The sequence below is a fragment of the Pristis pectinata genome, chromosome 31 (genome assembly GCF_009764475.1).
Source record: "Pristis pectinata isolate sPriPec2 chromosome 31, sPriPec2.1.pri, whole genome shotgun sequence".
NCBI lineage: Eukaryota > Metazoa > Chordata > Chondrichthyes > Rhinopristiformes > Pristidae > Pristis > Pristis pectinata.
The window spans coordinates 9290895-9305321 of record NC_067435.1 but is presented as its reverse complement, the minus strand read 5'-3'; the positions used below and the strand labels follow the sequence as shown (position 1 = coordinate 9305321).

Sequence of the window (14427 nt, the reverse complement as noted above, 5' to 3'; positions counted from 1 at the left end):
CAGAGAGCACCAAAGGTCAGATTCAAACCCAGGCTGCTGGATCTGTGTGGTAGCAGCACTACCTGCTGCATTAATCTGCCACCCATATAAGACAAGATCTCTTTATTAGTCACATGTATATCAAAACACACAGTGAGATGCATCTTTCACGTAGAGTGTTCTGGGGGCAGCCCGCAAGTGTCCCCACGCTTCTGGCGCCAACATAGCATGCCCACAACTTCCTAACCTGTATGTCTTTGGAATGTGGGAGGAAACCGGAGCACCCGGAGGAAACCCACGCAGACACGGGGAGAACGTACAAACTCCATACAGACAGTGGTTGGAATCGAACCCGAGTCACTGGCGTTGTAATAGCATTATGCTAACCACTAGGCATGATAGTGTAGTGGTTAGCATAACGCTTTACAGTGCCAGTGACCCAGGTTCAAACCCAGGTTCAAATCAATACATCATTTGACTGCTGTGAGACAATGTGGGCTGGTTCCCTGCCAGTCAAGTTAATTGCTTCCCTTTGTCCTTGGGCTCTCCCTCCCACACTGCATTGACACCACTGTTCACCAGCGATACTCTCTAGTTCCAGCTCAGATCTACCACCTATCCCCCCATTAATGAAATCCCCCTGACTTCCAACTCCCTGGGCCACACGATGGACCTATCCACCCTTCATTCAAAAAAACTGCCCACCCCAATCCATCCACCAATCGCAAATCCCACCCCATAGCAGATACCCACTGATCCTGATCCATGGTTGTAACACCAGGTGGCACATTTTAATGCTCTGGAGTTTTTAGCAGGGAGACAACAGCTGGAATAACCCGTCCTGTTGAACTCGAGAAACTTGGTGCAAAATCGTTCCCCTCTCCAGCAAAGAGGGGCATTGTGTGACTGGAAATCAACCAATCTAAACTATAAATCCAACATCCTCACCACTTTCCTTTGAGTCAATCATCGTTGAAAACACTGAGCTTAAACTTTGTTCTGCTTCTTTGGTCTGGAATGGGCCACCTCACCAAGGACATCTTGGATTTGCTTCCCTGACCTTTCATCCTTGACACTTGACCTCAGGACAGACATGGCCTATTACTAGGGTAACGTGAATGAGTATAGAATTGTAGCATAAATCGATCTTCAGGTAAACAGTAATGGCAGAAAATAAAATGGAACAGAATTTATACTTACAATGGGACCAGGCTGTCCAATTGGGCCTTGTATTCCCATTGGGCCTGGAGGACCCTATAAGAGGAAAGAAGAGATAATCTGTGTGTAATACAATGAAGTAATAATAGGAATTAAACTGGTATCGATTGCTTCAGTATCGACATATTTTCCTTTAAACCTCAAATGGCTTCTGAATGAGTTAAGGATTTTACCATTAGTGGAACTTTGCTCAGACTGGGATTCAGCTCATCTTGAGAAACCTAATCACTAAGCTTTTAACCAGTGGAGAGCAAATCTGGATAGACTTTGCTGTTGAGGGAAAACTGGGATCATCTACTTACCAGTGAAGATTAATAGAGCATGCAGTCAATTAAGAAAAGTAGGGCTGAGCAGATTACGTGAGAGTCTTCGAAAGAAAACTAAGCATTTATCCCAACTCTTTTGTTAGCAGCACACAAAATGCTGGAGAAACTCAGCGGGTCAGATAGCATCTGTTGGCAGAAATGGACAATCAATGTTTCAAGTCAAGACTCTTCATCTGGACTGCTGGTCTTGACCTGAAACATCAACTGTCCATTTCCCCTCACAGATGCTGTCTGACCCCCTGAATTCCTCCAGCATTTTGTGTGTCGCTCCAGATTCCAGCATCTGCAGTCTCTTATGCCTCCATTTTTTGTTAGTTAGCCGCTCCCCTAATCCATGCCAATATTTTACCCTCAATCCTGTGACACTCACCTTGTGCTGTAACCTTTACCTTAACGAATGCCTTCTGGTAATCCAAAGACACTCCATCTACTGACTCCCCTTTATCCACACTGTCTGATACACTTTCAAAGGTCTCTAGTAAGTTTCTTGAACAGAATTTCTCCTTCTTAAAGCCACATTTTCTCTCCCATTAATAATGCACGATGTATGTTTTACAATTTCTTTGCTTTAGGTAAAGTTAGCAAAAAATGTACAGATGTGTAAATAGATATCAAGCAGTGTTTTTAAAATGAATGTGGAATTGTGCAGTCCAACTTGACTTTATAAGATGGATGGACCTGTGTACAAGTTTCACCAATGTACATCACCCATCCCTCGACCACACCATCCTTCTGTGCCTCTTTGAAACATACCCAGGAAGTCAACATGTTCTTTCTTGTATAAACTTGTATAATTTATGTTTAATTTATGGTTTTTTGAGAACGTTGTGTCTCTAATGCTCTGTGCCTGTGATGCTGCTGCAAGTACGTTTTTCATTGCATCTGTGCACACATGTACTTGTGCATATGACAATAAACTTGACATTGAACATACCAGTTCTTGCAATATTCATCTTTTTCTTTCTCTCTATGTATAACAGATTAATGGAACAATTATAAAGTAACCATCACTGGACCAACTATGTAACAGCAGACTGGTTAATCTGATTGACATTGGCCAAGGACAGACCATCACTCTTTCTTCAAGAAGTGATGTGGAACCTTTAACATTGAGCAGGACATTTGGGGCTAACACAGTCATTTTGGAAGCAGCTCCTCCTCCAGAGCTGGATGGGATTGTTACTCACAGCTTCTCCTTTGTCTCCTTTGCTGCCTTTCTGTCCCGGTCTTCCCAACTCCCCCTGAAAAATAGCAGTGTTGAAAAGAAAACGAGCGAGTGAGTTAGGTTATAACCTTGTGGTTCTCAGAGCCAAGGCCACCCGCTCTGAGCTCCCTTCTTGTAAAGTCTGCCCATTTACTCAGGATGGACTTTGGCCCCAACAACCCCCAGCACAACACATGGGCCCCTCTGTGGTGTGGGTGATAAATCAGTTGAGAGAAACCAGAAATGTTGTTAATAAGTTGCACAGCTAGGAATCACTGTAGTATTCAACAGTTAAGGCAACCTCGGCTTGTGGTGGGATGAGCTAAGAAGTTGGAGGTGCTTTACCCGCACGTCCTGATCACCTGCCCTCGAGACCAGGGTCTTGGCAAGGAATTTCAGATAGTCAATGACCTTTGCACAAAGAAATATCTTTATCTGCTTGTTGTTGATTTGATCCATGTGGTCCTGAACACCTTATCTGACCCTGGGGGTTGAGATAACAACTAATGAAGAACATTCCATTTCTGGACACCTCGATCTTTAGGATACCTGGCTAATGAAGTGCATTTTGAAGAGCAGATGTTGCTGTAATGTGGGAAACAGAACAGACCGTCAGCGCACAGCAAGATCCCACCTTTTTTTTGCATTACGTGAAAAATTGCTGGCAATGCTCAGCAGGTTAGGCAGCATCCATGGGGAGAGAAGCAGAGCTGCTGTTTCAGGTAAATATTCTGAAAGGTCGTCAACCTAAAACATTAATTCCGTCCCTCTCTCTCCACAGATGCTCCTGACCCACTGAGTGTTTCCAGCATTTTCTATTGCTATTTCCTGATTTCCAGCATCTGTGGTATTTTACTTTTGATATTTGGTCTGTTGATGAGAGGATAAATATTAGTCAGGTGTTTCAGACAGTTATTGTCCTCTGTACAAAGAACTATCCTGAGATGAACTCCCCTTCAGTTTGAAATAATGCATCGGAACCCTGTAGGCCACATGAAGGAGCAGGAACTATTGGTTTGACACCTCATCTGGACGACAGCACCTCCAGCAAGGTAGCAATCTGCCTGTACTGTGATGGTGCATCAGCTGAGATCTTTACACTCACATCTCACCCATAAACTTTCAGCAGTGGTGAGACCAATCAATAGAAATATAGCTGACGCACAGCTCGTAGTAGATTTAATTAGTACTGTTGAAAATATCCTGACTGGTTGCATCGTGGTCTGGTACGGCAATTCGAATGCACAGGAATGTAAGAAGATGCAGAGGGTAGTGACTCTGCCCAATAGATCACAGGGACATCCCTCCCCACCATTGGTAGTGTGTACAGGAGGTGCTGCCTCAAGAAGGCAACATCCATCATCAAAGATCCCAACCATCTGGGCCATGACATCTTATCGTAGCTACCATCGGGCAGGAGGTACAGAAACCTGAAGTGCCACACCACCAGGTTCAAGAACAGTTACTTCCCTTCAACTGTTCGGTTCTTGAACCAACCTGCATAACACTAAACACTATCTCAGTATAGTAAAATTTTGGCCACTTTGCACTACAATGGCCTTTTTGTAATTGTAAAAATAGTGTATAATTTAAGTTTAGTTTATAGTTTTCTTGTGTATGTTGTGTATCTGATGCTATGTGCCTGTGATGCTGCTGCAAGTAAGTTTTTCATTGCATATATGCACTTGTGCATATGACAATAAGTTCGACTTTGACTTTGATTTGGGAAATTTCATTCAAAGACAAACTAAGCATTCTCCACCTTTTAAAAGGAAAAAGGTGAAGGATTGCAGTGGTGACAATAAGGTGCATACAGCACACACTGGCAGTGTTAATACCTTTAAACAAACAGCCCAAATATGGCCAGATGAGGTTCAGCATGCTGAGTGTCTGTAGTCCGTAGTCAAGACATGTTATAAAACACCTATTATGTGAGGGCATCCTTCCTGACAAAATGAGACAGGACTCCCAGACAACATTCAAGATGGATCTCAACTTGTGAAGGTTCTCTCATTCCCTCCATCATTCCTGACTTCAAGCAACTTTCTACATAAATCCTCATCACAGTGAAAACTTAATGAGAACTCAGTAGAGGAAGCCAGGATAATAATTCCTTACTTCATTCTTAACCTCTCACATAAATGTCACGAGAAACAGAGTGCTGCTCTATTAGAGACACTCTTTGCTACTCGGGTGGGTGGGTTGCTAAGGCAACTGTGATTATACAAGTGTGACCTTAAGTGTTAACTTAACCTGGAACACGAACAACAAAGGAGGATGAACTGCCCTAACATGTTGTAATAGCACCACTTACATTCCAAGTGGATGGATAGTGTAGTGGTTAAGCTACTAGATAAGTAGATGAAAAATCCAGAGTTCAAATCTCACTCACAGCTGTTGGGGAACTTAAATTCTGCTAATTAGGCAAATCTACAATTTACCAGATTAGTAGCGATAATGCTGACAATGAAGGGGACTGTTCCTGGTCATTCCCTCACTGTTGCCCTCTGCATAGAAGTCAACAGGATGAATTCCATAGAGAGAGCATAACATTCTCCTGCTAGTGTGTTTAGTGTGAGCAATCAGGGATGAAGTTAGGATCAGAATCAGATTTATTATCACTGACTTATATGTTGTGAAATTTGTTTTGTGGCAGTATTACACTGCAAAGATCTAAAATTACTGTATATTACAAAATAGCGCAAAGAAAGGAATAACAAGGCACTGTTCATGGGTTCATGGACCCTTCAGAAATCTGATGGCAGAGGGGAAGAAGCTGTTCCTGAATCATTGAGTGTGAGTCTTCAGGCTCCTGTACCTCCTCCCTGATGGTAGTAATGAGAAGAGGGCATGTCCCGGATGATGAGGGTCTTCAGTGGTGGATGCCGCCTTCTTGAGGCACCACCTCTTGAAGGTGTCATCGATGGTGAATTTCTGCTCTGACAAAGGGTCTTCGATAGGAAACGTTAACTGTTTCTTTCTCCACAGATGCTGCCTGATCTGCTGAACATTTCTGGCCTTTTCTGTTTTTGTCTCAGGTTTCTAGCGTCTGTGGTTTTTGTTTATTCTCATGAATTTCTAGCCACAGACTGTTCTACCCCTTGTTTGGTCAGGTCTATATCTGACTTCAGACCCATATCAATATGCTGCATCAAAATACTCCTTGAAATGGCCCAGCAAGTACATGGATCTTCAGCACATGGACTACAAGCTCACCGCCACCTTCTTGGGCCAAGGTAGTGGTGTTAAGAGCTGTCCCGGAGAGCAGGCACGGTAATGTAGCGGTTAGCGTAACGCTATTGCAGCGCCAGTGACCCGGGTTCAATTCCCACCGCGGTCTGTAAGGAGTTTGTACATTCTCCCAGTGTCTGTGCGGGTTTCCTCCAGGTGCTCTGGTTTCCTCCCATGTTCCAAAGTTGTACAGGTTAGGAAGTTGCGGGAATGCTATGTTGGCGCCGGAAGCATGGCGACACTTGTGGGCTGCCTCCAGAACACTCCATGCAAAAGATGCATTTCACTGTGTGTTTCGATCTACATGTAACTAATAAAGACATCTTATCTTATCTTACTGGCCATTGATATTTCTCGGGGAGAAAAATAACTTTACCAGATTTCCCCACTGCTAAATAATTTGCAATTTGTTTGTGGTTCTTGAAGCAGGTTATTCACTGTGGAAGATCAAAAGACAGGGTGTTATTTAAATGGACAATAACTTCTAAAAGTCAAGACACAAAAGGATTTGGTACTCCTTGCACAAAACACTGAAACTAGCAGGCAGGTGTAACAGGTGATAGGGAAAGCTGATGAAATGTTACCTTTATTGGTAATTGGTTTATTATTGTCATATGTATCGAGATATAGTGAAAAGCTTTTGATTGCGTGCCATCCAGGCAGATCATGCCATACATAATTACATCGAGGTAGTAAAAAGAAAACAGAATGTAGAATATAGTGTTGCAGTTACAGAGAAACTGCAGTGCAGGCAGACAAATAAAGTGCCAGGGCCATGATAAGGCAGACTAGGAGATCAAGGGTTCATCGTTTCGTGTATGAGAGGTCCATTCAAGAGTCTGATAACAGGGGATAGAAGCTGTCCTCGAGCCTGGTGGCATGTGATTTCATGCTTTTGTATCTTCTGCTCGATGTGAGAGGGGAGAAGAGAGAATGACTAGGGTGGGAGGGGTCCTTGATTATGCGAGATGGACTGGGCTGCATTTACAAATCTTCAATTTTTTGGGCAGAGCAGATGCATACCAAGCTGTGGTGCATCAGATAGGATGCTTTTTATGGTGCATCTATATAAAAATTGGTAAGAGTCATTGGGAACATGCTGAATTTCCTTAGCCTTCTGAGGAAGTAGAAGTGCTGGTTCACTTTCTTGGTCATAGCGTTCATGTGGCTGGACCAGAACAAATTCTTGGTAATACTTACACCTAGAACTTGAAGACCTCAACCATCTCCACCTCAGCATCATTTATACAGACACGGGTGTGTACTCCACCCCACTTTCTGAAGTCAATGACCAGCTCCTTTGTCTTTCTGACATTAAGGGAAAGGTGGTTGTCTTGATAGTGTGTTGGAGTATACAAGTATGGAAGTCTTCCTGCAGCTGTATAAGGCACCAGTGAGACCACATCTGGGGCACTGTGAACAATTTTGTACCCTTTTATTTAAAGGAAAGATATTTCACCAGAGACGTTCAAGGAAGATTCACAAGGATGATCCCAGATGTGGAGGGCTTATCCTACAAAGAACAGATTGGGATTCTTAGTCATGGGACTTTAGAAGAACGAGAGGTGACCTAATTGGAACATCGAAACAGGGAAAATTGTGAGAGGATGTTTCCTGTCTTGGGAGACTCCAGAACTGCAGACCATGGATTGGAGTAAGGGGACACCAATTTAAGAATGAAATGAGGAAGACTTTTTTCCTCTCAGGGGATTGTAAGGAACACATTGCCACAGAAGGCTGAGGAGGCAGAGTTTCTGGGTATATTTAAGGTTGAAATAGATGGGATTCCAATCAGTAATGGAATCAAAGATTACGGGGGAAGGGTAGGAAATTGCTCGAGGATCAGCCACAGTCATTGAGTGGCAGAGCAGGCTTGAGGACTGAATGGCCTACTCCTGTTCCTGCTTCTTATGGTCTTATTCCTAACCTTGAAGGACTCCCCCTCTTTGCTTCGGTACAAAGTACCAAAGTAGGAAGGAGATAGAAAGCCTAGTGACATGGTGGCATGACAACAACCTTTCCTTCAATGTCAGCAAAACAAAAGAGCTGGTCATTGACTTCAAGAAGGGGGTCGGTGCACACACTTCCATTTACAGCAATGGTGCTGAGGTCGAGAGGGTTGAAAGCTTCAAATTTCTTGGAGTGAACATCACCAATGGCCTGTCCTGGTCCAACCACATAGATGCCACGACCATGAAAGCTCACCAGTGCCTCTGCTTCCTCAGGAGGCTAAAGAAATTTGGTATGTCCCCTTTGACCATCATCAACTTTAATTGATACACCACAGAAAGCATCTTGTCTGGATGCATCACAGCTTGGTATGGCAACTGCCCTGCCTGTGACCGCAAGAAACTGCAGAGAGTTGTGGACACAGCTCAACATATCACAGGAACCAGCCTCCCTTCCTTGTACTCTGTCTACGCTTCTCGCTGCCTCGTTAAAGCAACCAGCATAATCAAAGACCCTACCCACCCTGGACATTCTCTCTTCTCCCCTCTCCCATCAGGCAGAAGATACAAAAGTCTGAAAGCACGTACCACTGGGCTCAGGACAGCTTTTATCCCGCTGTTATAAGACTATTCAATGGTCCCCGAGTATGATAAAATGGACTCTTGACCTCACAATCTACCTCATTAAGGCCTTGCAACTTATTGTCTGCCTGCACTGCACTTTCTCTGTAACGGTAACACTTTACTGTTATTGTTTTCCCTTGTACTACCTCAATGCATTGTCGTAATGAAATAATCTGCAAGGATGGCATGCAAAACAAAGTTTTTCACTGTACCTCAGTACATGTGACAATGATAAACCTACTTACCAATTTTATTTACCAATTTACGCCCTCTACATCTCACTGTTAGAAAACCATCCAACATTATGTATGTACAGCAATGGTCAGACCGTCTCCCACTGATGGAGAAATTGCTGTTTATGCTGAACGACTTAGACTGTAAACCCACAAAGAATCACTGCACAATGACAGGTTTCAGTAATCTTCATGGTGACCAGGGTGCATGTGTTTCCCTTGAGCAGACACCCCAGAAATATTGGGCCAAATGGTAGGATATTCCATGTAAATCTTGGTAACTAGAGTTAACTCTGATGGAGTGCTTCTATCAAAATTCAGTTCAAACCAGTTAATTTTTTCAAGCAAACCAGATAAATCACTTTGACAACAGTGCTCTTAGGAGAATGAAATCTTTTGATAAAAGAGATTTTGGTGTAAAAGAGACAACACTTTGGGGCTGTAAATGTGATATTCACATGTAAGCTTCAGGAGAGTCTTAAACCGGAGTATCGTTGGGAAATGGAATTCACCGTCACATGGAGTGACAGAGGAAAAGAGCAGGGACCTGTTCACCAGCTAGTTGGATAAACACACAGCTGGGAGAGTCATAGTCATACAGCATGGAAACAGGCTCTTCAGCCCAACTTGTCCATGCCGACCAAGTCACCTAACTGAGCTAGTCCCATTTGCCCGTGTTTGGCCCACATCTCTCTAAGCCTTTCCCATCCATGAACCTGTCCAAATGTCTTTTAAATGTCGCAATTGTATCTGCCTCAACCACTTCGTCTGGCAGCTCGTTCCATATACCCAACACCCTCTGTGTAAAAAAACTTGCCCCTCAGGTCCCTTTTAAATCTTTCCCCTCTCACTTTCAACCTCTGCCCTCTAGTTTTGGACTCCCCTACTCTTGGGAAAAGACTGTAGCTATTTACCTTATCTGTGTCCTTCATGATTTTATAAGCCTCCATAAGGTCACCCCTCAGCCTCCGACACCCCAGGGAAAAAAGTCCCAGCCTATCCTTAGAACTCAAACCCTCCAGTGCTGGTAAAATCCTTTTAAATCTCCTCTGCACCCTTTCCAGTTTAATAACATCCTTCCTATAGCAGGGCGACCAGAAATGTACGTAGTACTCCAAATGTGGCCTCACCAACGTCTTGTACAGCTGTAACATGGCGTCCCAACTCCTGTACTCAGTGCCCTGACCGATGAAGGCAAGTGTGTCGAACACCTTCTTCACCTGTCTACCTGTGTCTACCTGAGAGAATTAGAAGTAGGTGTTGAGAGGGTGAGACAAGGATGGGGTTAAGGTGAAGCATAAACACCTGTTTATGCTTCAAACCTGTTGCATTGACTGGTGTGTTTATCTACTGCACTGAACCAAATCTATTATCACTTAGGCTCTGTGGCCAAGATACATGCAGTTATTTTAAGCAGCTGGTGTACTGCATTGGATTCTGGTCAGGAGGGAGGTGCAGAGGCTGCAGAAAAATGTTTGGACTGTTCCAAGGAGACTTCAGCCAGAAATTTGGATTGGTGAAGCTGGGGTTGTTCTCCCTGGAGCAAAGAGAGGAGACTTGATGGAGGTGGACGAGACCGAGAGTGGTTTAGGTTGAGTAAATAGAGAGAAGTTGTTCTCATGAGCAGGACACACAGATTTACAGTGAGGCAAAAGGTGTGGATGGATGAGAGGGAAGTCTATATTTTTTTTAAAAAAGGGTACAGTTATGATCTGGAACTGCTTGAATGGATGATGGAAACAAAGGGAATTGGAAGGAGAGAACTTTGAAGGGACAACAGGAAATGGATGAACATCCTTCTTCTGCACTCTAATAACAGGGGCTCAAGAGCTAAGGTTTAATTAAAAGATCCTAAATTAACCTGGTCAATACTGAGCAGGCTTGTCAGAAGGACCTGTTGATCACAATTAGGTTAATCTCCATTTCAAAAAACATGTATAACTATCCATTGACCTAGCAATCAGGCAAAGGTCCTACCCTAAACAAAGAGATAATGGCTTCAATTTCTTGAGAGTTAACAGCTACGGTAACAGAAGGGGTAACATTGGAGCTGACTGCTCCAGAAGTAAGATTAAGATACCTTTATTAGTCACACGTACATCGAAACACACAGTAAAATGCATCTTTTGTGTAGTGTTCTGGGGGCAGCCCGCAAGTGTCATCACGCTTCCAGCGACAACATAGCATGCCCACAACTTCCTAACCCATACGTCTTTGGAATGTGGAAGGAAACCGGAGCACCCAGAGGAAACTCATGCAGACATTGGGAGAACATACAAACTCCTTACAGACAGTCACTGGAATTGAACCCGGGTCGCTGGTGCTATAAGAGCGTTACGCTAACCGCTACACTACTGAGGGCAGAGTAATGTTCACAGGGGCGAAGTTCACAGGGGGAAAGATTTCAGTGGAAGAATCTCTTAGTGGCAGAATGAAACACCATTAACTGTGCAAGCTAAATAGTCCATTACATTAAACAGCTTGTAAAATGCAAGCATAATATGGATTATGATACGAAGAAGTTGGTGAGACTGAACATGGAAATACCATGTGCAGTTCTGGTCATCTGGGTGTAGGAAGGATGTCATTAAGCTGGAAAGGGTGTGGAAAAGATTCATGAGGATGCCACTGGGACTGGACGGCTTGAATTATAAGGAGAGACTGGATAGGCTGTGACTTTTTTTCCTTGGAATGCAGGAGGCTGAGGGGTGACCTTACGGAGGCTGATACTATCATGAGGAGGGGCGTCGATAGAATAAATAGTCACAGTCTTTATATCAGGGTGGGGGAGTCTAAAACTAGAGGGCAGAGGTTGAAGGTGAGAGGGGAAAGATTTAAAGGAGACCTGAGGGGCAACTGTTTCAAAGAGAGGGTGTTGGATATTTGGTGCATGCTGCTAAGGAAGGGCGGGTACAATTACAATGTCTAAATGACTTTCGGACAGGTACATGGATAGGAAAGGTTTTGAGGGACATGAGCCAAATGCAGGGAAATGGGACTAGCTCAAGATAACTTGGTTGGCACGGACGAGTTGGGCCAAAGGGCCTGTTTCCATGCTGTATAACTGAGTATAATATAAAGGGTTTCTGTTATTCATTCAGCGTGTGGAATTGTTAGCAGCACTCTACATGCTTAATTGCCCTAGCTGGTGATTTTAGGATTGCCAACAGTTCTGTTTTGAAAGGCGCACCCTTTATTTAAAAGAAAAATCAGCTGTCCATTATGAAATCAATAGTGAATGTCCTAAGATGTGCAATAACAGCAGAAAATGTTGGGAATACTCAGCAGTTCAGGAGCATCATTGATTCATACAGCACAGAAACAGGCCCTTTGGCCCAAACTGGTCCATGCCGACCAAGATTCCCATCTAAGCTAGTCCCATTTGCCCATGTTTGGTCCATATCCCTCTAAACCCTTCCGATTTATGTACTTGACCAAGTACCTTTTAAATACTCTCTGCCTCAATCACCTCCTCTGGCAGCTCATTCCATACACACATGACCACCCTCTGGGTGAAAAAGTAACCCCTCAGGTTCCTATTAAATCTCTCCCCTCTCAACTTAAATCTTTCGTGCAGCAGGGTGACCAAAACTGAACACAATTTTCCAAATACTGCCTCACCAGCATCTTGTACAACTGCAGCATAACATCCCAATTTCTATACTCTATGCCCTGACTGATGAAGGCCAACGTGCCAAAAGCCTTCTTCACCACCCTGTCTACCTGCGACGCCACTTTCAAGGAAACATGTTCTAGTGTCAGAACATGTTTCCCTGAAGCAGAGTTAACATTTCATCAGAACACCTGAACATTTTCCCAAACAGGACACAAAGTTCAGGTCCTGGGCGTAGAAAGACCCAGAAGCCGGGATTTAGTGACTTGGCTATTTCACGTGACAGTTAAGACATTGTTCTGGAGTCTCAGACTGTGTAACAATGGCAGATTTCCTTCCCTGTAGCGCGTTAGTGAACCAGATGGGTTGTTAAAACAAGCTAGTAGTTTTGCAGTTAATTACTGACACTAGCTTTTTATTCCAAACATTTAATTAAATTCACTACTGCAGATAGATTTGAACTCAGTATCCTAGTCATTAGTTGCAGCCTCTGCATTACCACACTGTCTACATTGTTCACACTCATGTGAGCTCTTTATATCAACCAACCATTCATTGAAAACTGCTAAATGTGGTTTATTGTATCTGAACATCTTCAAAAACTGTTAATTAAGATTAATACAAATCTACCAGCTATACTGCCTGGGCATTAAGGAACCGTGAAGTTAATTGTGAATGTTTCAAGTCTCTAGCTCGGTTCCAGCAGAGAGCTCCCTCTGTTGGCTGTCATTGTGATTATGTGATGATTAAAAAATACAAAACAGACACCAAATAATACCAAAATAAAAACAAAAAGCTCAAAGCACCCAACAGGTCGGGCAGCCTCTGTGGGAAGAAAAACAGAATCAACGTTTCAGGTCAAAAACCCTTCATCAGGGTCTTCAGAAGGGTCTTCAACCTGAAACGTTACCTCTGTTTTTCTTTCCACAGACACTGCCTGACCTGTTGAGTGTTTCCAGCATTTTCTGATTTAATTTCAGATTTCCAGCATCTAAATCTGGAATTTTATTTTCCCCTAATAAAATTGACTGAGAAATGGTCAGTTTGATATTCAAGTGACTTTTTTTTTTGTTAACGATCAATAAAAATTCACAAAGATCGTAACATTGAACAACTTTGATCAGAAATAGATGGTATGGTCTTCACTTGCTTGGATGAGTGCAATAAGAATCTCAGCACAGGTCAGGACGAGGCAGCCTGCTTGACCGGCACCTACAGAACCGAAGTCTCACAGCACAGAAGGAAGCCATTTGCCCCAGTGTGTTTATGTTTGCTCCCAGTAGAACAATCCCATCTTCCCCTTACTCCTTCCACGTAGCCTAACAAATTATTTTCCTCAAGTCCTTTCCAACACCCTCTTGAAAGCCCATTCACCACCCCAAACATTCACTCCCTCCATCACCGTGGCTGTACCATCTACAAAACGCACTGCAGTCACTCACTCAGGCGACTCCAACACAACCCTCAAACATAGAACGTAGAACACAACAGCACAGTACAGGCCCTTCGGCCCACAATGTTGAGCTGACATTTTATCCTGCTCTAAGATCTATCTAACCCTTCCCTCCCTCATAGCCCCCTATTTTTCTATTATTCATGTGTCTATCTAAGAGTCTCTTAAATGTCCTTAATATATCTGCCCCCACAACCTCTGCCAGCAGTGCGTTCCACGCACCCGCCACTCTCTGTGTAAAAAACTTACCCCTGACATCCCCCTTATACCTTCCTCCAATCACCTTAAAATTATGTCCCCTCCTGTTAGCCATTGTCGCCCTGGGAAAAAGTCTCGGACTCTCCACTCGATCCATGCCTCTTATCATCTTGTACACCTCTATCAAGTCACCTCTCATCCTCCTTCTCTCCAAAGAGAAAAGCCCGAGCTCACTCAACCTGTCCTCATAAGACACTGAGATCTCTACCACCAAGGAGGTCAACTGGCACCATCTGCAGGTTCCCCTCCAAGTCACACATGGTCCTGACTCGGAAACATATCAGCAGTCCTTCATCTTCACTGGGTCTAAATCCTGGAACTCCCTCCCCAACAGCGCAG

The 14427-nt window shown here is 43.7% G+C and overlaps 1 protein-coding gene across 2 annotated transcripts in view; it reads right to left on the bottom strand.

The window, feature by feature from the left end:
- The window catches only part of LOC127584886 (collagen alpha-1(XI) chain-like), a 327113-nt gene that overhangs the window by 76882 nt on the left and 235804 nt on the right, over positions 1-14427 (bottom strand). For both annotated transcript variants that reach the window (XM_052041855.1, XM_052041856.1), the window contains 2 exons: positions 2711-2764; positions 1180-1233 (listed from right to left, as the gene is read on the bottom strand). In XM_052041855.1, coding sequence (XP_051897815.1) covers positions 1180-1233; positions 2711-2764 — 108 coding nt within the window. The remainder of the gene's footprint in view (positions 1-1179; positions 1234-2710; positions 2765-14427) is intronic.